The sequence below is a fragment of the Podospora pseudopauciseta genome (genome assembly GCF_035222475.1).
Source record: "Podospora pseudopauciseta strain CBS 411.78 chromosome 5 map unlocalized CBS411.78m_5.2, whole genome shotgun sequence".
NCBI lineage: Eukaryota > Fungi > Ascomycota > Sordariomycetes > Sordariales > Podosporaceae > Podospora > Podospora pseudopauciseta.
This window is the reverse complement of record NW_026946666.1, coordinates 1,787,475-1,809,111: the sequence shown is the minus strand read 5'-3', so window position 1 is coordinate 1,809,111 and position 21,637 is coordinate 1,787,475. Positions and strand designations below refer to the sequence as shown.

Sequence of the window (21,637 nt, the reverse complement as noted above, 5' to 3'; positions counted from 1 at the left end):
CCAATCACCAAGCTTTTCTCTACTATGATCTAGGTCTTTTTTTTAACGCGTGTGCTTGAGACTTTGTCTGTGATTGGTTTCCTTCCCAAATCACCACTTCAGTCAGCAACCAGCATACATCGGCAGATATCCCGACTTTGCACCGATCATGCAACTCTCGTGTAGGTAGCCGGCAACCGACACGGCCAGTTACTACCCCGATGCCCGACGGGCACGCCGACATATCCAACCGAGGAAACTTCTACACCGACATCGTCAATGCCGGCTACGCCAACCTCCACCTCGACGTCGTCTGACATTGATCACCATTTTCTTGATTGCGACAATGACGTCTTTTTGCGACGATGCAGTCCCAAGAGAGGCTATGATGGACTACTTAAGATCGTTGGGAAGCCATCCAATGGTAGTATATGGCATCAAACATTACAACTCATGCAAAGATTGTACTTGATCACTCAAACATTTGACAATCATACATACACGCCTGCGATTTCCAGACTCCGTCTACAATCACACCTCACGGTTCAACCACAATGTCAGAAATACTCATTGGAGAGTGCCTCTTCCTCCGGCTCAAACAGCTCGGCATCGGGACTGTCTTTGGCGTTCCCGGTGGTATGTGGCCGGTTCTGAACCACCACCAGGTCTTATAGCCATGCTGAGTTGCCTGGCAGATTTTGAACTAGCCCTTCTCGATCTCGTCGAGATCTCGTCGAACCTCTCGGCCTCTCCTGGGTCGGTGCACCGAACGAACTGATCGGAGCCTACGCTGCCGATGGTTATGCGCGCCTCAATGGACTTGGCGCTCTGGTGACCAGATTTGATCTTGGAGAACTGAGTGCTCTGTGTGGTATCGGAGGATCAAACTGCGAGTCTGTTCCTGTCCTTCATATTGTTGGATATCCCACCACTCCAGCACAGAAAGAGCGGAAAGATCCTTCATCATACCTTGGGGGATGGAAAGTTTGAGTATGCCCTTAGCACCTGGTCTTACCTTGTCGAGACATGATGAGTTGACATGTGGCTTTTAGCCATTACCAAAGGATCTCCTCCGAGTTGTGTTGCGCAACTACCGTCCTTGACGACCCGACTACTACTGCGGCTGAGATCGACAGTGTTGTGAACGCAATGATTTTCCATTCTACACCTGGATACATTGGCATCTCTGAAGATATTGCCTATGCAAAGGTATCCAGTGAGTATCTTGGTACAAAATTCGCTCGATGCTTGCCCACCAAGTGCTCCAGAGTCTGAGGCTGCTGTCACCACCGAGATAGTCAGCCGGCTAGAGTTGGCAAAATCCCCAATCTTGATTGTGAGTGGCGGAGCTGCAAGGGCGAACTGGGCTGAGCATGTCGATCCTCTAATCCAAGCCCTCAAAATACCATTTCTTGTGACTGGGTTGGGCAAGGGTATTGCTGATGAGATGAGCCCTTACTACCAGGGCTGTTATGCTGGTGAAGGGTCGTGGCTGAGGAGTGCCATTGGACTTGTGCAAGAGGCAGACTGCATCTTGTGGCTGGGGAACTACCCATCTGATTTCAACACGTAGGTCATACTCCCGCCTCGATTCTTTCAAGCGAAGAGAACAACTGACATATTATCAACTATAGGGGTATCTTCACCGAAAAGCTCGACCACTGCACCATCATCGATCTTCAACGATTCTTTGTCAATATTGGGGCGACCAAATACGACGCTAGAATCAATCATGTTCTGCCCAAGCTCATTCCAGCCCTATCTTCGCACTACCCGTTGGCCCAGCGCACGAAACAAAATCCCCAGGTCGATCAACAACTCTCTCTCCCAGCAAGTAACAAGATAGAGCAAGACTGGCTCTGGTCCCGCCTCACCTCCTACCTCCGGCCAGGTGATCTCGTCATCACCGAAACCGGCACCGCTCAGGTCGGCATCACCGCCACCCGTTTCCCTTCTGGGTGTCACGGCTGGACACAATCCGTCTACGGCAGCATAGGCTACGCAGCTGGGGCTGCGGCCGGTGCCGCCATTGCTGCCAAGGAGACAGGCAAATACAAGCGACTGGTGCTGGTGACAGGAGAGGGGAGCCTGCAACTTACGGTGCAGGCTTTCTCTATGCTCACAAGATATAGGATTGTCCCGGTGGTGTTTGCCCTGAATAACTATGGGTAAATCCTTTTCCACGATGCATAAGCTTGAGTGACCTTTTGCTGACGCGAGACACAGGTACACCATTGAGCGCTACTTTCGCGGGTGGGACGCAAAGTATAACGACATCCCTATGTGGGACTATGCCGCTCTGTTCAAGGCTTTTGCGCCTGATGTTGAGCCGCGGGTCAAGGGGTACAAAGTCACAACGGCGGAGGAATTAGATGAGCTACTGAGTGATGGGGAATTATGTGACTCGGTGGTGCCGCAGTGTGTGGACATGATTATGGACCCGAAGGATGTACCGGAGGCGATGAGGACGGTTTTCGAGGGTAAGAATGCCATGTGAGTTGGCGGAATATGGTTAGGAGGTTCTTGATTCATGTATCTACTGTGGGATCTGGATAGACTTTCAAGTTGGTGCTATGGGTTGGGCCTGATGTTTGTTGCCCTTTCATGTATCTGGGCAGAAGGTCCTTGGAAATGTATAGCATATCTCTTGAGACATTATGAAACTTTGCTCATGCGTAACGCGGCAGCTGATAACAGCTCGAATGTAAATTGGCAGTCACTATTCACTGTCGCTTGAATTCAGTGAGCTCTTCCCATTCAGAGCCTTACCTGGACGCTCTTGCATGTCCCTGTTCATCCCTTGAACTCTTGCATTGGCAAGAAGGAGCTTTGCGACGTTACTTTGCCAGACCGAGTTCTTTCTCCCATGATATCCAGGGAAAGGACGGACGCACAATCCAATGCCCACCGCCACAAGATCTCCCAAAAGTCGACAGGGCCAGTCATTGAATCTCTCTTCGACAACATTCTTCCCAACATACCTACCTATCCCCTATATCTTCCACGCCAAATCCAATCATCTCACACCATATAACCCGCGACGTCTCTCACATTGGTTCCGTCTTTTATCATCCATCTACATATCATGACCTTCCCACGCTTTTTGGGTACTCTCCCCATTCTCCTAGCCCTACTTCCAGCTACTTCGGCAAGCCCTGTCCTCATTCCTCCACGGCCCTACCTGCACAGCGTCCTCAACTGGAACACCACATTCCAAAACTCTAGCCTTCTGCTACCCTCTAGCCACGCCAATGCCACCTTCACGTGTGGATCTCGCTCAGATACACCCATCTACACTTGTGAGTCCTAGACAACCCATCTTCTAGGCGAATGACTGAATTTTTTTTGGTGGTAGTGGGAGATGTGGATGACGGCGGCCCCGGCGTGACAATGCGCGACGCTGACTACAGCAACACGCACCAAAATCACTACTACTTTTTGTACGAAAATGCGCGTGATGAGATTCCGTGGAAGTATACATTGGTAAGCCCGCATCGACACAGCTTTGGTTGGACTTGTCATTGACAATAGTATTTGTACCCGCAAGCTCCATCCTGGCGAGACAGTGTTCATTTCGGTCTGCCCTACCTTTTCAGGTCGCATCGTTCGCGGCAGGCTGGACGAGAACCTTGACGGGACGGCCAGGCACAATCTGGGAACTTGGATCGAGGTGGCTTGGGAAGCGCAAGACAATACCACGGCGTCGAACTCGTCAACGCGGTCTTGGGGAGACGTCTCGCTGCTTGAGGGGTGTGATGGGGGAGCGGTGATGCTTGCTACGGATGGGAGTGGGGTGGTGACTGGGTTCAGTCGAAACATTCTCAGGGAAGCGCCAGAGGGTGCGCTGGCGAGAAAGGCGAATGGGAGTCTTGTGCTGGGCAAGACTGTTGGGTCTGAGGCTAATGAAGAGGCGATGAGGTGGGAGCTCAAGGTGTTGGACCCGTTGAGGGAGGCTTTTATTGTTGAAGATGTTAAGCCGGTGATTGTGACGGAGAATGGGAGGTGGGATTTGACGTTTTATGCTGGGATTTATTGATGACGAGGGCTTGCCAGGTTTTGCTTAGGGGTTCATGATCTTGAACGAGGGCGGGAGGCTGGATGATGTATAAAGAGATGGGGTTTTGGTTAGAGAGGTTTTCGGGTTTTTTATTCGAACTCGTTTCAAGTTGAAATCTACATGAAATGTAAGAGGTTGTTTGGATAATAGAGATAATGATTTTGGTTACATGATGTTGCAAGTGGGCTTCGAGAAAGCTTGACTCCTCTGGGCTCGATTGAACCCCTGTTTCAAGCAAATGCCTGCCGCGGGAAGGGTGGGATGATCCGGCTGCAGACCCTGGCTAGGGGATCAGCCACTGGTGCATTGGCCACCAGCGCCGAACATCTGACAGACACTCCAATTCCTTTGAACCATCTGATCGGGTCGTTTTTCCCATCCTTCAATAAGCTTCAGCCATTTTCTTGTCGTGCATTATTTTCCCGTCATTCATTAAAACACATTTTTTTTTTTTGCAGAGCTAGATCGACCACGGCCGCCTCTTTTGGCCCTCTACGTTGCGCCCAAAACTCCATTTCTAGACATCGCCAAATCCACTGTGAACCCCTTTTATTTATTGGGCCAACCCACCCTGCGGGCGCGACGAGACGGTTGCGGAAAAACCATGGCGCGACGACAACACATAACGCTCCTGCTGGTGGGCGTCATGTTCTTTTTGGCCATGACGTACTTTGTTTCGAGCAGCGGCGGCGGCGGACGGGACCCCACGAGGATATTATCCGACGAGACGTGGAGGAGCAGCAGCAGCCACAACAGCAACGGTGCTGGTGGTGCCCTTTCGGAGAGCATTCTAAAGGGTGGATCTATTGCGCCCAAGTTGGAGAATGCGACTGCGAAGTGAGTCCTCCGCTTTTTGCATGCTGGGGAAGAGCAATTGCTGATTGGGGAGATTTAAAGAGCGGAACTCGGCCGCGCGTCGTGGAAGTTGTTCCACACGATGATGGCGCGGTTTCCGGAGGAGCCGACGGCGGATGATAGTCTTGCGCTGAGGACGTATATACAGTTGTTTGCGAGGTTGTACCCCTGTGGGGACTGTGCTTCGCACTTTCAGAAGCTGCTGGAGAAATACCCGCCTCAGGTGAGCAGTCGGAATAATGCGGCGGGGTGGGCTTGCTTTGTGCATAATGAGGTTAATAGGAGGTTGAGGAAGGAGTTGTTTGATTGTAATAATATTGGGGATTTTTATGATTGTGGGTGTGGGGATGATGGGAAGGGGAAGAAGAAGGAGGGGGATGGTGGCAAGGAAAGGAGGAGGGGGTATGAGATTGAGGTTGGGGAGGGGGTTAGTTTGGAGAGGGAGGAGGGGTTGGTTAGGGGGGGCTGAGTAGATTGTGGTCGGAATACTAGGGTTGGAGTTGGGTTTTTTTTTTTTTTTTCGGTTTTTTTTTGTGAGGTGGTTTTGGAAGTCGGGGACGGGGAGGTGTTGATAGGGTTGGACTCTGATGAGGGTGCTGGGATTTTGACGAGGGCTTTGACAGGATCTGAGTGATCCGGAGAGATCGAACAGGGCCTCGCATTGGGAAGGCTTTGGTCAACACTCTGGACTCAAAGATGAGATCACTCATGGTCAGGTTATCGTGTACATAGTAGAGGATACCCCGATTGTTACATGCATTCATTTATCCATCGTGTGGTCTGCCAAGGGGCTGGCTGTAAGTGATAGGAACGATAAGACCCGATAAGCCTTCTTATCAGCTCCCCACGTGATGCGCATCAACCCGCCTGCCAGGCAAGGCGCGCGTGCGTGTCTGAGCTGCCTTGAGCTTGGGAGGAGCTCCAAGCTCCAGTTGCCAACTTCGAACATTCACTCGACGAATGCCACATACCCCACGAACACCTCCATTCTCGACGACTGACGACTCGCTCCGATTGCCCCCCTCTTTCCATCGACGACTTCAGATCGATAATTACAAACCCACACTTCAAAAATGGAATTCGGTACATCAGGTTACCTGAGCGAAGGTCAGTGACATCGCAACTCCCGGTTACCGTCTCCACATCGTCTCGTCCCTGTTGCTAACCATGGTACCTTGCAGATGGCATCCATGTTGATATGGACCGGTTGAAGAAGGGTGAGGTCAAGTAAGTGATACTTCCAAAGTGCCCTCTGCTTTTACAATGGGAGTCATTCTGACAATTCCATCACTTAGCTTGGGTACCTCGATGTAAGCCAACCCCCCGGTCTTAAACTGGCCAAACGACCACTCCCGGGCGAGCACCCCTCCTAACATTCGAACGATGACAGTATGGCGATCACATTCAAAGACGGCGTTATCCTCGGAGCCGATTCCCGCACAACGACTGGCGCATACATTGCCAACCGTGTAACCGACAAGCTCACCAGAGTACACGACACAATCTGGTGCTGCCGATCCGGGTCCGCCGCTGACACCCAAGCCGTCGCCGACATTGTGCAATACCAGCTTGGGCTCTTCCACATGATGAACGGCAAGCCCCCCACGACACAGACGGCGGCGGCCATCTTCCAGGAGATGTGCTATGCGAACAAGGATAGGCTCTCGTTAGTAACCCCCGGCGAAGTTGAAGTTGGGTAGGTTGCGGAGGTCAGGTACTGATATTTTCTTTGCTAGGGCCGGTCTCATTATTGCGGGTTGGGACGAGCGTCACGGTGGTCAGGTCTACAGCATCCCCCTCGGCGGGTCCCTCCACAAGCAACCATATGCCATTGGTGGTTCTGGCTCGACGTATATTTACGGTTACTGCGACGCCAACTGGAAAGAGGGCATGGAGGAGGCGGATGCGGTCAACTTTGTCAAGGAGTCGTTGAAGGAGGCCATCAAGTGGGATGGTAGCTCGGGTGGTGTGATTCGTATGGTGGTGTTAACGGCCAAGGGCGCGGACAGACATCTGTACCTACCAGATACGGATTACAAGGTCAGACATGAGAACTGAGTGTGTGTGACTAGGGGTAAGGATGGGGGCAGAAGACAGCCAATCAGAACGGGATGCATTGTTCAGTGCTTGCGAGGTGACGACATGGCCGGGCTGGATGATGGATATGTATAGTAATGCCATTCCATTTCGGATTCGAGAAAGGCATCATAGGGAGATGGGTGTTTTTGTCTGTGTGTGTCTGGTGTTCTCAAGAAAGCCTCTGAAAAAGAGTATGGGCTGCACTTTTGGTCTTGTTTTACCTGTGGCTTATGCATCTGCGGTGCGTGGGGACTACGAACCGGCGTGGCCGAGTTGGAGGGTGATGAGGATACACGTGGCCGGCACGCAAGTTGGTTAAGGGAAGGCGGGTGGCCCAGAGTTTCGCCCGCTCCGAGTTAGGAGGGCAGATGGCGTTCCTTGCTTGCTTCTGCTCTGTGGCTTGCATGGCTGATTACCACGACCAAGGAGTGAAAGGTTCTGGTTGTGGGGTAAGTGGAAAATATGATTTTTGATTTTAGGCGAGCCAGGTAGGTATGCGAAGGGGTTGTGTAACGTTTTCGGGATGTGGTGTACTAGGGAAGATATGAGTTCTCAGAACCGTATGTAGGGAAATAGGTATGAGATGGCGGGAAGTCCCGAGGTGAGAAGTGTTCAGGGGGTACCCCTTCAACACAATTCTTGGATCTCGGGATGACTCCACAGGGCCGAGGCTTGTGGATGTCGATTGTTAGGAATCACATCTGGTAGAGCTTGCGATACCTACTTGAGACATGTACTTTGAGTATTATAGCTGAGGCGAGGGGGTTTGAAAGGGAACATATAATGACAGTTTTATCCCCCCGCGTTGCTCACTACCGACCTAGGACCGAGGACCCCTTTTTTGGGTTTGCGCTTCTTGATCCCCTCACGTTGCTACTTCCACTGCCTAGTTGTGTGAGTGCATTTCGAGTTGACATTGCCGTGAAAAAGAGGCGCGCGTTCGTGCCTTGGGTTGGGACGTAAGCAATTGAAGTAGCCAATCTCTGTCCAAAGTGACGCCACGGGGTCGCTTGCGAGGTGAGGGGCACAAGAGGGACAGAAGACAGGAGGGGCTTGATGACAGGAGCAAATAGAGGCCGACGATGGTACTTCGAATGGGAGGTGTACACGATGGAAATATTGCAGGGGGTTCTTTTTGAAGCTGCTGAGGAGGGTTGGTTGGCTGGCTGGTAAAAAGGTTTTGTAGAAAATGTTTGCCAAGTGGTTAGATGCTGGGGGCCCTACCGTTGAATCTGATATCCAGCCCCTCAAACTCAGGGACCTGGAAGCCACAGGCGTTCTACAATGATACACAACGTGGGCTTCAAACTGGACAAAGTTGGTCCTCACTGTCCTCTTAAGAATAACAAGCGCCCCCCGCGTTTTCCTTCGCTCGTGGAGCCTGTAGAAAGTCCATAAGGTCAAATGTGAAGTCTGGATAACCCCTGCGTCATCCTCCCCCACCCCACCACGGTTGGCCTGTCGCTGGTAAAGATGTGGGTCCATCTTACCATGTCGGATCACCGCTCTCCACAACTCTTCTTATCAGTGATTGTTCCCTCACACCACACACACTCGCACACACCCACACATACCATCCTCGGTTGATGATGGAGGGGAAGAGATGATATGACGGGAAGGATATACATATGAGGAGAATCACAAGATAGAAAGGCAATGCAGAAAGGGTACTCACCTCAGCAGGGACGGCAGGATAATATAATTATTACAGTCGACGGCGTGGATGTACCATTGCCTCATCTGGCGCCATCTTCTCAGGGAATCGGTTGCGAGTGCTGCGGTGTGTGTGGTTGTGCGGGCGCAGGGTTTCCCGTCCGCTAGCATTCTTTCATCCACACACGTGGCGGAAGAAGGTCCCGGTTCATCGTCATCTTTGATCGCCCGATTGCCCGCACCCGGCGTTATCTGCACGCCGCAAGATATATCTCCTTGTTTTCCCCCCAGCCGGTGGTGTTCTGCGCGACCGGAGTGTTGAAACCGTTTCTTCCCCCTTTACCTAACTCACTGGGAAGCGGCCTTGGGATTGGAGTCCCCTTGGAGAGAGAAACGATAATAACCTAACGGGCAAAGATTTCTCTTATCAAGAAACCATTAGGCTTTTACGTCCGGCCTGTTAACTGCACTCCAACCCTCCGGCCGCTTCTTGGCATTGCTTCATCGGCCTCTGCTATGCGATAATCTTGGGTCGCATCTCTTGGTTGCCCATCACCTCTTTTTCCCCTATCGCCTTATGCCTACGAATGACTTTGCCACTCGACATTTGAACCTCGTCTATTTTTTTTTATCTTTATTCCTTCGCAATCTTTTCTGTAACCAACCCGGCAGTCACCTGCATAAGCCATCTCTGCCATCCGGTTCGTCCTTGCGAGAACGCCAAAGCCAACCTTATCATCAAACATCCCGAACCTCTGCTGACAGACAGCCCACAGAAGACCCTTTTGGCGTTTGGGGCTGAAGGTATATGCAAGCTGCACACAGGTAAGCACCTCGATATTCCACGTCTCTGTGTTGTCTTGCTTTGCCACGCGCTGGTGCTTCCCTCAGCCGCTCGGGAGGTTTGCCGTTCTCTTCTTTCATCATCGCCAAGTGACGTCGTTGTGCCTGTCGATACTCCCAATCGCCTGGAACGCCCCAACAGCCATCCCGCCGGCTAGCTCAAAGCGGATTCGTGATCCGGGCGCGAGTTGGCCGGTGGCTGTTTGATACCCTCTCGTTGTGTGTTTGCCCATCATTTCAGTTGTTTTCATGGCGTTATCTCGCGAGTCAGGCCACAGCTTCAAACGTTGAGTTTGACCCGTCGTTGGTGGTCCTTGGCTGTTCGAAACAGAAACACCGGCTGCTTCGATATGCTGAGACACGCCATTCGCCATCAGGCTGGAGGAAGAACCGCCTAGGTATCCGCAGCAAGGCTGCCGTCTGTTGTGTCGGTGTCCGTCTGCGGTGTCTTTCTTGCCTGCAGCGCAGCGCAGCCACCGTCCACCAGCAGCAGCAGCATCACGTCAACAGGAAACAAGAAAGAAAAGAAAAGGCCATCCCGTGTTGATTGCGCCCTTGTCGTGCAGCACGCACGCGGTGCCAACACTGTGTTACCTCCCGCCAGCCTGGCACCTAGTCCCCATTCCCGCAGACACCATATCCTTTCGTCTCATCTTTTTTTTCTTCCCCTCTTCTCGTTCTTGCTTGTTGTTTTTTGTTGTTGCTCTTGCTCTTGCACCGTTCCCCAGGCCCCTCCCCCACCTTTTGCTTGGGCGCCGGCGCTGACCCGGGTCTTTATCGCCTGATCCAGAAACTCGCCAACCAGAGAAAAGCCTAGCTAATTCTCCGCTATCGCGGCACAGCCACTTTCGATCCGATAGCACTCGCTGCAGGACCCTCCACCGCGCGATAACCACTGGCTGAACTCTTGGCAGCCACCACCACCACCACCCACCACTGCCAGACGTCCACCATAATCAAGACAACCATGCCAGCATGGCTACAGTGATGGGCGACGTATTGGGAGAATCGCCATCTCGATTTCATAGCATGATTGCAGGGCCAGCCATTCAGCACCAGCACCCGCACGACGTTCACTTCCAGGCCCGTCCAGTTCCAGTCAGCCGAACAACAACAGGTTGCGACCGGGATGCCCAGCAGTCCCACCACTCGCGCCCGACGGCGAGCCCCAGACGGCAAGCCTCATCGTCAACACCGCGCAGAGACTGGCAGGATTCACCAGTGCCGACGCCAGTGGTCGCAGACAAGCCAGCAAAGCAACAACGACAAACACCGTCGAGCCGACCCCCGATGTCGAGTGGTGGGGCCAGCCGCCGCCTCCCGTCCCCGCCTTCTTCGTCGTCTTCGTCGTCCGATCCCTCCTCCGGTGGCGCTGGGCCGCGGTATGACGTCTCGACCGAAAGAGATCACGATGCCGCCAGCGGTCCGCCTTCTGTCGCGGGCTCGACCACCTCGTCCCTCAGTACCGCCGCAACCGTAGTGCCAGGATCCAAGGCGATGCTTTCTCCTGCATCGGATCACGGTTGGCGCCGGAATCCATCCGCGGATGTCGACATCGTCGATGCGCCCCCCCTTTCGATACCCCTCAGCAACAGTGCCCCAAGTCCGCCGATAGAAACCCAAAAGACAATCTATGTCCAAGACCTCGCACATATCCAGACCCTGGCCAAGGTCGAAAATCTTAATGCCACCGGCTCAGGGAACCTTAATGACCCCCCACTACAACAGATGAAGTACGAGATTAGCGCGATGCCTATAGGGGACATTATCGAAATGGTAGCCGCCCTCCTTACCAAGATTACCACCACCAACGACCTCCAACACGATGCTCTGAACCGAAACGCGCACCACCTCCGACAAGCCCAGGCGCAAGCGAGGGGTGAGGAAGCTGGTGGGGACGCCAACGGAAGCCCTCTAAGCAGCAGTGTTTTGGCATTTCACGGTAAAAACGTTCCCTCGATTAGCATACTGAGCTATCTTGGTCGGATACACAAGTACTGTCCCACCACATACGAAGTCTTTTTGAGTCTGCTGGTCTATTTTGACAGGATGACGGAGCGGGTCAACGATATGGTAGTCAAGAGCGAGGAGGCACGACAGATGCAATATGTGCATGCGCAAGCTATGAAACTGGCGGCAGATCCAGACACGGTCATGCGGGACAGTAACGAGGCGGAAGAGGATAGCGACGAGACGGACTCTGATCTTGCAGACACGGATGAGGAGGCTGGGAAGGGGATCACGATCGAAAGCAACAGTTTTAACACGCATTCGGCAGCTGGGCAGGCGACATATTTTGTGGTGGACAGTTACAACATCCATCGGCTTATTATTGCGGGGGTGACGTGCGCCAGCAAGTTTTTTTCTGATGTGTTTTACACCAACTCGCGATATGCCAAGGTATGTTTTTGCTTTTGGTCTATGATCATCATGAGAACCAGAGCTAACGTTGTTTTTAGGTTGGCGGTCTCCCCCTGGCTGAACTGAACCACCTCGAACTTCAGTTCCTGCTGCTCAACGACTTTCGCCTGGCTGTTCCTGTGGAAGACTTGGAGGCCTATGCCACCATGCTGGTTGAGTTTTATGCGAGGGAAGTTGTCTCGCAGAAGCCAGACGCGGAGTAATGCGCTTGATTTTGGCCCCATGGGAACGATATGGCTACTTTAACCTTGGCTTTCGAGGGGGGTAATGGCGTGGGTGTCGATAGTGCATTTGGCTATGTACTTGTCAGAATATTTGCAACTTGTCGAATAGGGCGGAGTCGACGTGGGTGAGAGAAAAACCAAGCTGAAAGATGGCCAATGTTTCCTTGCTCGTGGGATTGAGCTAGAAAGGGGGTTTCATGACGGACCCCTTTTTTTCTTTTCTTCTTTACATTTTCTTAAACATTGGGAATTCAAATCTTAGATGGAACTTGGTGGGTTGGGGTGGGGTTAGGGGAGGGGCAAAGAAACCCAACAACAACAACAACAACAACGACAACAACAACAACAACAACAACAACAACAACAACAACAACAACAACAACAACAACAACAACAACTACTACTACTACTACTACTACTACTACTACTACTACTACTACTACTACTTTTTTTTTTTTTTTTTTTTTCTTCTTCCAAGGCTCTTGATACCCGAATAGAAGATATCGGGCTCACACACGGACGCAGATGCAGTTGATGATGAATTAAGGCACGATAGACACACACACACACACACCATAAAAATGAGAGTTTAAAATCATGTTTTCGGTAACGGTGAAATGTACTAGCTACCCACCTGTTGGAATTTCTTACACAAGAGGATTTCCATCTCCACTATGCTTGACACAAGCAAACACTTCAGAGAGTCAGAAGTAGAGCTCTCTGAGAAAAGAATAAAAGTTTACGAGGCATGGATGGGACAAATCCTTATCATCTTATTGTTTATGCCTCGAGGCCTGTTAATTATGCATTCGACGCCTATTCAATCTCTTAAGAGCCATGGTTCAAACAAAAGTACAATGCATGTTAATATTTACGCTGCGTCAGACTGACCTGATCAACTCGCTCCTTGCTCAAAACTCACCCTCCGTCTTCAGATACGTCAACGCCGCCACCGCCAACGCCTCCATCCCCACGCTCAACGTGGGCTCCTCGGCCGGTGCAAACTCGGCCGTGTGGGTATCCGGCAACTCATGCAAACGCCCGTCCCTCTCATACGTGTCCCAAACACCCGGACTCGTGCTCCTAAGCGTCCAATACGCATGGGGAATGCCCTCTCGAGCAAGAACAGCCAAATCATCACCCAGCTTGCCCATGGCCATCTCCAGGTTCATGGGTTGAATCTGCTCCCGCCCAAAATAATCTTCAAACTGCACCCCAATTTTGTGTAGCGCATCTGGGTCGTTGATAAGCGGTGAAACAAACTGGTCAAGCCTCTGGATTGTCTTCTTCTTCTTCAATACTCCCGCGTTCTTGAATTCCTTCCCCACCACGAGGTCGATCGCCTCAACGAGCAGCTTCATCATATCGCCAGAGAAGGCTCTGACTTCGACCGTCAGCTCGGCTTTGTCGGGGATTTCGTTGGTAGCGTGGCCGGCGTTTATTCTCACGCAGGTAACAAGCGCGGGGTTGTTGGGGTTGTAGAGCGTTTGAATCATTGTTTGAAGTTCCAGCACCAGCGACGAGGCGATCAGAATGGGGTTAATACAGCCTTCCGGGGTGGTCGAATGCCCTCCCTTTCCGGGGATCGTGATGAGAAATGATAACCTTTCTCCTAGGTCGTTGCCCCTTAGAAGCTGAAGCTTGCCTGCGCTTTTGTTGTTGATGTGTTGACATAATACGATGTTTGGGTTGGGAAATTGGAACTTGTCGTACAGTCCGGATTCCATCATGGACTTAGCACCGCGTCCTTGTGAGTCTGGTTGGAAGAGAACTATGAGGCAGCCACGCCACTTCTTTTTGGCCTTTTGGAGGAGTGCTGCTGCGGCTAGGACCATGGTGATGTGCATGTCATGGCCGGAGGCGTGCATGACGGGCTTCTTTTTTTTGTCGACGGGGTCTTTGATTCTTTTGGTGCTTGCGTATGATAGGTTTGTTTTCTCTTGTATGGGCAGAGCATCGAGCTCGGCCTTGAGGAGAACGGTACGGCCGCGTGGCCCGCGTTGGTTGTCTAACACTCCCACAACGCCGTGGCCGCCGATGCGAGCACGAACTCTGAACCCGAGAGCTTCGAGGTGAGTTTTTACGACATGTGCAGTACGCTCTTCGCGACCGGAGAGCTCGGGGTCTGCATGGAGCTTTTCGTAGAGACGTTTGAGTGTTTCGAGGTCGGGTCGATTCTGCTTCTCCTTGATAATGCCGTTAATGGCAGCGGACTTGGGAGTCCGAGGGGCCGTTGGTTGGAGATTCATGATGCTTGTTGATGCTCTATGAAGAAAAGAATAACCTTGAAGAAAGATGATGAAGAATGAGAGTTGGTCCGGGAAGACAGTTTAATGTTGGGTTAAAGTACTCCCTCAGTTGTGGAGGCAAGTGACGTGGTTACACTACACTTCCTTCCGGGCTTGTTGTGATGGGCAAGCACGACCAGTTTCTGGTGCCCCCCATCATTACCATTATTCCAAAGAAGGAACTACCTACCCTGGAGAGAGTAAGTCATGAAGGTTGGGGATGAAGCGCCCATGCGCCATTCCCAAACTCGGTACGTGCCGAGGGATGTCGAATTTATCCGTCCACACATCATCCACTGTGAGACAAACACGGCCGGGACAGCACATGGCTCAGCCGGTACGATCCGGCCAAGCACGTGGCCAAGGACTTGGCTGCCTGTCTTTTACTTTTGCCTCATATCTTGCTACCAAACATTGCTCTGCACGGCAAGAGAAAGACGAACAGGATCGGCATTTTGTGAGGATGGGGAAGGGCAGGAAGCAATTTATCCTCGACTTTGTGAGGCTGGGCGCCATGTATTTGAAGCCGAGAATCTGTAACTGTGGACAGATTGTTCTTGTTGATTTTGAAATCCAGGGGGGATTGAATCTGAGATCTAAATCGAATCCATTGATTTTCCATTTCTGTTCAGTGTACTTGAGCTTTACAGCGATGATGTTCCCAACACGCAGCCGAAGAAAAGGGGCCCCCTTATTACCCCTCAGGTTTCTCACCACATGGTCCCTCCTCGCTTCATCAACAACAACACTGGCGTTATCCACCATCCACAACCCCAAATACCAATGCCCCTCCTCTCCACCCCCAGCTCTCACGCCACACCAACTCCTCTCTGCCAGCTGCCCCCATCCCATCCCTGGTTCACTGACAGAAACCCTCTTTTCCAACTCCAGCTCCCACATCACCCCCTGGACCCACGCCCCAGTCTGCGAGCTCACCAATGGCCTGACCGGTCAATACTGCACCTACACCAACTCCCACCACGGCCACCGCGGCTTCTCCCTTGTCACCACGCCCTCCCGCGCCGCAGACGTTGCCTCCTGGTTTCTTGACCTCCCCTTACCCAAACCCTCGGACGGCGCTGAAGGCGAGAAATACAAAGTCGTTACCATCCCCGGAAAAGGCAAGGGCGTCATAGCCACGAAGGAAATCAAGCAATGGGAGGAGATTATACTTGACTATGCCACGCTCGTGGTGGATGTTGGTTTCACGGTGGAGGTGAATGCGTTGAGGGGGTACAGACTGCTGCATAAAGCAGTCGAACAGATGGGTGATGGGGGTAACGGTGTGATGGAACTGGGGAAGAGCAGCGAGCACGCTCAGGATGTGGTGGAGAACGTGCTGAGGACGAATGCGTTTAGCACGAGGGTCGGGGAGGGGGATTACATGGCGGTTTATCCTACTGTTTCGGTGAGTCTTGTCTCCCCCACGGGGCTGTTGAATAGGGGAAAGAAGTGAGATGGATAAAGGCTGACCCAACGCCAGAGAATAAACCACGCTTGCATGCCAAAGTAAGACTCTTCCAACCCCCTTGCAGAAGCAAAATGCTAACAGTACATCCCTCCAGCGCCTACACCCGCTTCATCCAAGAATCCCTCCAAGTCTCCATCGCAGCCTCCAAACCCATCTCCCCGGGCGAGGAAATCACCATCTCCTGTCCGTCCTTTTCCCATCCCCCCTTCCCCCTTCCGTGAACCCAATTCACTAACCCCTTCCCTCCTTAGACCTAACCCTAGGCAAAACCTCCTCGGAACGCGCCCACCTCCTCAAAAAATGGGGCTTCACCTGCTCCTGCCCCCTCTGCACCTCCCCCCCTTCCACCATCGCCGCCTCCGACGCCCGCCGGAAAGAAATCGCAAAGCTCCAAGACCTCGCCATCCGCGCCTTCCAAGCCAACAAGCCGTACCAAGCTCTGCGCCTGACGAGACAGATCTTGCCTCTTCTGCCAAAGGAGGAGCTCTTCCCGCTTGAGAGTGAGCAGCTGGAGAATATGAGCAGGATTTACTTTGTGTTGAACGACATGGACAAGGCGGAAAAGTACGCGAGGCTGAGTTTGGAGGTGCTGGCGAGGCAGGGGTATATCAAGTGGGTGGAGGGGTGGATGGTGGGCAAGATGTTTAGAAGGTTTGAGGAGGAGGAGGGGCCTAGGGGGGTGAGGTATTGATTGGGACTGTTTTCCATGGATGATTTTCTAGTTTGGTGATCTCGAGTTTAGAAAAGGTAGTCAATTGGTTCGGTGATACTGTGCGTATATAAAGTGTGGTGGGCATCTTGAGATCACCATTCCAGGCATGGTCTTTTTCAAGTTTTGCAAGTCGAGGCTACTAGGAGGGGATCTTGTCATGGCCGGCAAAATGATATCACAGGCTTCCTTGGGTGAGTAGGCACTCAGTGCAGGGGCATGAAACCACAGTTGGGGAACTTTTGAGTTGAAAAGGGCCAGCAGACGCCGTGATGGCTTCATGTCGTATAATGCCAAGCATATACGACAAAGTCCGAGACGAGTGCTCCAGTCCGAACTCAGCCGAGCCCACTGCCGGAGAGGGCTGTCTGTCCGGGGCACGGAATCGGCAAGCTGCCCCCGGATGGCCGACCATTGGTGGCGATCGGTGGTGGAGTTTGGCTGTTGATCGCAGTATTGTTCGGTGTATAAAGAGGCGGGGCGTATGGGGTCGGGTTGTCTCTGATATCTGACCAGTCATGGCCGTCAGCATACCCGGGGGATTATTCGATCGAAGATGGAGTCACGGCAGGTCGCAGAGTGTGGTTGCTTTGCTTCGGAGGGTTTGTTGGACAATGTGATAACGAAACCGACAAGCGGTGAGACCCTTCGCAGAAACAATCTCGAGCTTTGGATGGGACAGCAGGTGCAATGAAACACAACTTCTGCAATAAATGACCGAAACGAGAAGGTGGATTGGGTCTCTGAAAGGAGGATAAACACATATCCCAATCATCACACCGAACCGTGAAGTGGCTCCCTGTGATCAACAATTCATGGAGAAGGAGCTTCGCATGGCACTTGGATCCAAAAGTGCCAAAGTTACCCGCCCCCATATGGGGTACCCCGCCTGTCGTTATCCCCGCGGGGCAGCCATCGACCCATCCATCCATTCGTTCGCTTCTCGCCGTTACAACCGGGGCACTTCCCGTCCAGCAGTCATCTTCCTACAGCATGCACGATAGCATGCCGTGTGCTGTCCCATTGAATTGATTGACCTACACACGACATACGAGACATACCATCCTGCGAGTATCTCCCCCCTCTGTCATGTCTACCTACGGATGAAGTCGAGATGTTATCAGCCTCAAGCATTTCACTCCCAGACGCCACCATCTCTTGACCAACTTGGCCTTTGAGCTTCTCTTTTTCTCGCTCTTGGCCTGCCTCCAAAAGGAAATCTTTTGTAAGTCATCGGACCGATAGCCCTTCTTGACACTAATTCCAAGAAACGCCAAAGGCTTGACAGGAGGAGACAAGGAGGAGTGTGTCCAGTACAAATTGCGTCAGCCAAGAGCGGGCCCTCTCGGCAGTGACCACCAAACCTGACGCCTCAGCCAGGGTCTCACGTTGTGTGCCGTGGGAGGGATCTCAGATGGCGTCGATGGCTTTTCTTTTGTCCGACTGCCCAAATCTCGAGATGGCCTGGCACATTTCTTTTTTGGGAGGCATTGTTTTGCATTTCATCCACAGCAAAATCCGGGATGTTGATCAGCGGAACCCTCTGTCCATTCTGTCGGGTAGGCCAGAGCATCACAACACGGCATGTTCATGATTCATGTTCTCTTGCAACGGAAACACGGCATGCCACATGCAAAAGCTCCCAACATCATCCGCGAGGGTACAACCGCATTCAGGGTAGCGTTCTGGGATCTTCACTGCGTGATGAGGACCAAAGGCAGCAAACCCTGCTTTCCTTCTGCACGTCTGACCGAGATTTATTCATCCATTCGGTGTCCTGCTGCTTATAAGCCTGCTTGCAGCAGGAGAGTGGGACCCTGAGGGAATGATGGACAGGGCCGACACAAAAGGTTCCCAGTTAAGCTTGTGTTAGACCCTACCAACAGTTCCGCCTTGGCATGGAGTCGATCACTTCCTTCACAGTTGCAAGTCTGTTGTTGCACCCGCCAGGCCAGTCACCTACCAGGTTTATCCAGAGTTTTCATGTCCTGTTGCCTCTCTGCGGGGAAAAGGGTGATGGGTGAGGGGGATCAAGGGAGCACGGGGTACGACATCGGTGCAACTCAGGTCAGCCACCTGCGTGCGTGTGATACCGGGGAATATTAAGACTGCCTCGTCCGGTGGCGCTCTGTCCAGTTGTGTTTCCATTCTCATTTAGCTCAAGAGCACTCAGACTATCTATCTACCATCTACTGTTGACAAACATCCCCCACCACCGCAACCATGCCGGACAGTCCAACTATTTCGGACACCGGCACTACTGGGAATGAGAAACTGTGCGGGAAAAAACACCCAGTCAATGGAAGTGTAGACTTTGAACTGACACCCCGCAAGTAGCAGCGAGCCCAGGGGTGCCACCGAACATCATCTCGAGATAGGCCGGTCCGCAGACGACCCTGTCGACCTCAATGCCAACCTGGAAGCTAGGTGAGATACTTCCCATTGGATGGAAGCACTAATGGATGGCCCACCCACTTACACATATCTTCAACGCAGGATCAAAAACCCCCTCGAGGGCATTCCACGAGACCAGCTAATGCTGCGGGTAGAGGCCTTTTGCGAAGAAAAAGGACTGGCTCAACATGTCCAGCTTTTCCGCAAAGGTGCTCTCGTCGCCCAGAACCCGGACGACTACGACAGAATCGAAGGAACCGAGGCCCTCGACGAGGCAGAGAAAAAGGCCTTGCGGGACGAGGTCGAGCACAAGTGGCGCCTCCCTGCCAAGCTCTTCCTGACTATTGCGACTTGCTCGATTGGTGCCGCTGTTCAGGGGTGGGATCAGACCGGCACGAATGGAGCGAACATCTTCTTCCCGGATATCTACGGGATTGGCGGCACATCAACCCGGGACAAGCTTCTTCTCGGGCTGGTCAATGCCGGTCCGTATCTTGGGAGTGCACTGTGTGGGTGCTGGTTGTCTGATCCGATCAAGTAAGTCCCGGTTTCCATGGCAGGAGTAGCAATGGCATAACTGACATTTTTCTGCCCAGCAACCTGTGGGGCCGTCGTGGTGTCATCTTCTTCAGCGCGCATTTCTGTCTTTGGCCTGTGATCGGTTCTGCTTTCTGCCACACGTGGTGGGAGCAGCTGATTTGCCGTCTCTTCATGGGTGTCGGTATGGGCGTCAAGGCTTCGACTGTGCCTATCTACGCAGCTGAGAACTCGCCGGCCTCGATCCGTGGTGCTCTGGTCATGTCCTGGCGTAAGTGCTCATCAACATGATGTGCGATGGAACGGAGCTTTTACTAATACGAGACGACAGAAATGTGGACGGCATTCGGCATCATGTTGGGTACCGCATTCAACTTGGCTGTGTGGAGCGCAGGAGACATTAACTGGCGTCTGATGCTCGGCGCCCCCTTTATCCCCGCGGTCCCTCTCCTCGTGCTTATCTACTTTTGCCCCGAGTCACCTCGTTGGTACATGAAGAAGAACCGCTACGGCAAAGCCTGGGATGCCATGATCAGACTGCGAAACCACCCGATCCAGGTAGCCCGCGACATCTTCTACATCCACTCCCAGCTCGAACTCGAGGAGCAACTCCTTCGCAACTCGTGGTACTTTCAGCGCATGGCTGAGCTCTTCACCATTCCCCGCGTGCGCCGGGCCACCCTGGCCGCCTTCACTGTCATGATCGCCCAGCAAATGTGCGGCATCAACATCATTGCCTTTTACTCGACCACCATCTTCAAGGACGCCGGGCAGGACGATTACCAAGCTCTGCTCGCGTCGTTTGGGTTCGGGCTGGTCAACTGGCTGTTTGCCTTCCCCGCTTTTTGGACGATTGACACCTTTGGCCGGAGATCACTCCTGTTGTTCACCTTCCCGCAGATGACATGGACCCTGCTGGCGGCCGGCCTCTGCACGCTGCTGGAGCAGGGAACCGCCCGGACCGCCCTCGTGGCGCTGTTTGTCTACCTCTTTGCCGCGTTTTACTCACCCGGCGAGGGCCCGGTGCCGTTCACCTACAGCGCCGAGGTGTTCCCCCTCTCGCACAGAGAAGTAGGCATGGGGTTCTCGGTCGCGACGTGTCTCTTCTGGGCGGCGGTGCTGGGCATGACGTTTCCGTTCTTGCTCGAGTCGCTGGGGACGGTGGGTGCGTTTGGGTTGTATGCCGGGTTTAATGCCCTGGCGCTGGTGATGATCTTCTTCTGGGTGCCCGAGACGAAGCAGAAGACGCTAGAGGAGCTGGATTATGTGTTTGCGGTGCCGACGAGGAAGTTTGCGGGGTATCAGGTGCGGCATGTGCTGCCTTGGTGGTTCAAGAGGTGGGTTTTGTGGAGGAGGGAGGCGAAGCTGAGGCCGCTTTATACGATTGATCATCATCAGGGGCGGGTTGGGGGGGAGGGGAGGCTGGGGAGTGGGACGAATACCTTGTCGGAGACGGAGCGGGAGGTCAAGGGTGGTGGGGTTGGGGGGGAGACTGTGAAGGGGATTTGATTCTGATTTAGGGTTGGGGAGTTTGATGACTGAACTGGGCCGAAGGGGTGTGGTTTGAAATGTGTTTGGGATGGGACGGGTTTTGTCGTTTTGATTTTTCATGAGATACCTGGGCTATTCTGTTGAAAACTTGGAAAGGGAGGGGGGTGATGAAGTTGTGAAAGACTCCTAATTTCATGTTGTTATCGGTTTGACAGCTGCTCGTTTGGACCTGTGATGTATGAACGGATTGAGAAAGATATATCAGGGTATGTCGAGGCACTTGCTCTATTTGCACCCCCCCAATAGTAGGTTGGACAATCAAAACCATTTCCATCATGAATTCCACATACTTACGGAAATCTCACCCACGACAGGCGTTTGGTAGCGGGGTGGGTGACGGTCAAGTAGGCGGAAAGATGCCGGCCCAGTTTGAAGCTTGGTCATTTTGAATATTCAATTTTGAGACCTCAAGTGTTGGAAGAGGCCATTCACACAACACTCTTCACACCCCTTATAGAGCTTTCTCTTATCAGCCCTGGGTTCCACCTCGCTCCGCTCAGGCCCTCCACGCTCAAGCATCTATTTGATTGAAGCACCTGTTTGATAGCTTCTTTCTCAATTCATCACCTTTTACCA

General features: G+C 52.7%; 8 protein-coding genes across 8 annotated transcripts; 7 read left to right on the top strand and 1 right to left on the bottom strand.

The window, feature by feature from the left end:
- Position 1: 1 nt before the first annotated feature.
- Positions 2-2,698, top strand: PDC1 (Pyruvate decarboxylase 1). Its single transcript, XM_062913049.1, has 6 exons — positions 2-615; positions 707-963; positions 1,057-1,114; positions 1,197-1,548; positions 1,614-2,147; positions 2,206-2,698. Exons 1-6 carry the CDS (start codon positions 534-536, stop codon positions 2,474-2,476), a joined length of 1,554 nt encoding a protein of 517 aa, XP_062764300.1. The 5' UTR covers positions 2-533; the 3' UTR covers positions 2,477-2,698.
- Positions 2,699-2,830: 132 nt separating this feature from the next.
- QC763_504575 (uncharacterized protein) lies at positions 2,831-4,249 on the top strand. The gene is made up of 3 exons (XM_062913048.1): positions 2,831-3,278; positions 3,335-3,462; positions 3,527-4,249. Exons 1-3 carry the CDS (start codon positions 3,065-3,067, stop codon positions 4,013-4,015), a joined length of 831 nt encoding a protein of 276 aa, XP_062764299.1. The 5' UTR covers positions 2,831-3,064; the 3' UTR covers positions 4,016-4,249.
- A 124-nt stretch (positions 4,250-4,373) lies between these two features.
- On the top strand, positions 4,374-5,360 carry QC763_504570 (uncharacterized protein; the record flags this gene model as incomplete). The annotated part of the gene is made up of 2 exons (XM_062913047.1): positions 4,374-4,873; positions 4,934-5,360. Exons 1-2 carry the CDS (start codon positions 4,641-4,643, stop codon positions 5,358-5,360), a joined length of 660 nt encoding a protein of 219 aa, XP_062764298.1. The 5' UTR covers positions 4,374-4,640.
- A 455-nt stretch (positions 5,361-5,815) lies between these two features.
- PRE3 (Proteasome subunit beta type-1) lies at positions 5,816-7,166 on the top strand. Its single transcript, XM_062913046.1, has 5 exons — positions 5,816-5,998; positions 6,073-6,118; positions 6,187-6,201; positions 6,282-6,557; positions 6,628-7,166. Exons 1-5 carry the CDS (start codon positions 5,965-5,967, stop codon positions 6,947-6,949), a joined length of 693 nt encoding a protein of 230 aa, XP_062764297.1. The 5' UTR covers positions 5,816-5,964; the 3' UTR covers positions 6,950-7,166.
- Positions 7,167-8,584: 1,418 nt separating this feature from the next.
- Positions 8,585-12,380, top strand: PCL7 (cyclin-like protein interacting with PHO85). The gene is made up of 3 exons (XM_062913045.1): positions 8,585-9,448; positions 10,257-11,866; positions 11,926-12,380. Exons 2-3 carry the CDS (start codon positions 10,442-10,444, stop codon positions 12,088-12,090), a joined length of 1,590 nt encoding a protein of 529 aa, XP_062764296.1. The 5' UTR covers positions 8,585-9,448; positions 10,257-10,441; the 3' UTR covers positions 12,091-12,380.
- Positions 12,381-13,022: 642 nt separating this feature from the next.
- Positions 13,023-14,360, bottom strand: QC763_504540 (uncharacterized protein; the record flags this gene model as incomplete). Its single annotated transcript, XM_062913044.1, has 1 exon — positions 13,023-14,360. The coding sequence occupies one exon, from the start codon at positions 14,358-14,360 to the stop codon at positions 13,023-13,025; it is 1,338 nt and encodes a 445-aa protein (XP_062764295.1).
- Positions 14,361-14,981: 621 nt separating this feature from the next.
- QC763_504530 (uncharacterized protein) lies at positions 14,982-17,191 on the top strand. The gene is made up of 3 exons (XM_062913043.1): positions 14,982-15,851; positions 15,935-16,053; positions 16,122-17,191. Exons 1-3 carry the CDS (start codon positions 15,052-15,054, stop codon positions 16,559-16,561), a joined length of 1,359 nt encoding a protein of 452 aa, XP_062764294.1. The 5' UTR covers positions 14,982-15,051; the 3' UTR covers positions 16,562-17,191.
- An 86-nt stretch (positions 17,192-17,277) lies between these two features.
- QC763_504520 (uncharacterized protein) lies at positions 17,278-21,594 on the top strand. The gene is made up of 5 exons (XM_062913042.1): positions 17,278-18,855; positions 18,914-19,006; positions 19,076-19,510; positions 19,570-19,781; positions 19,842-21,594. The coding sequence occupies exons 1-5, from the start codon at positions 18,803-18,805 to the stop codon at positions 21,017-21,019; spliced, it is 1,971 nt and encodes a 656-aa protein (XP_062764293.1). The 5' UTR covers positions 17,278-18,802; the 3' UTR covers positions 21,020-21,594.
- Positions 21,595-21,637: the final 43 nt, after the last annotated feature.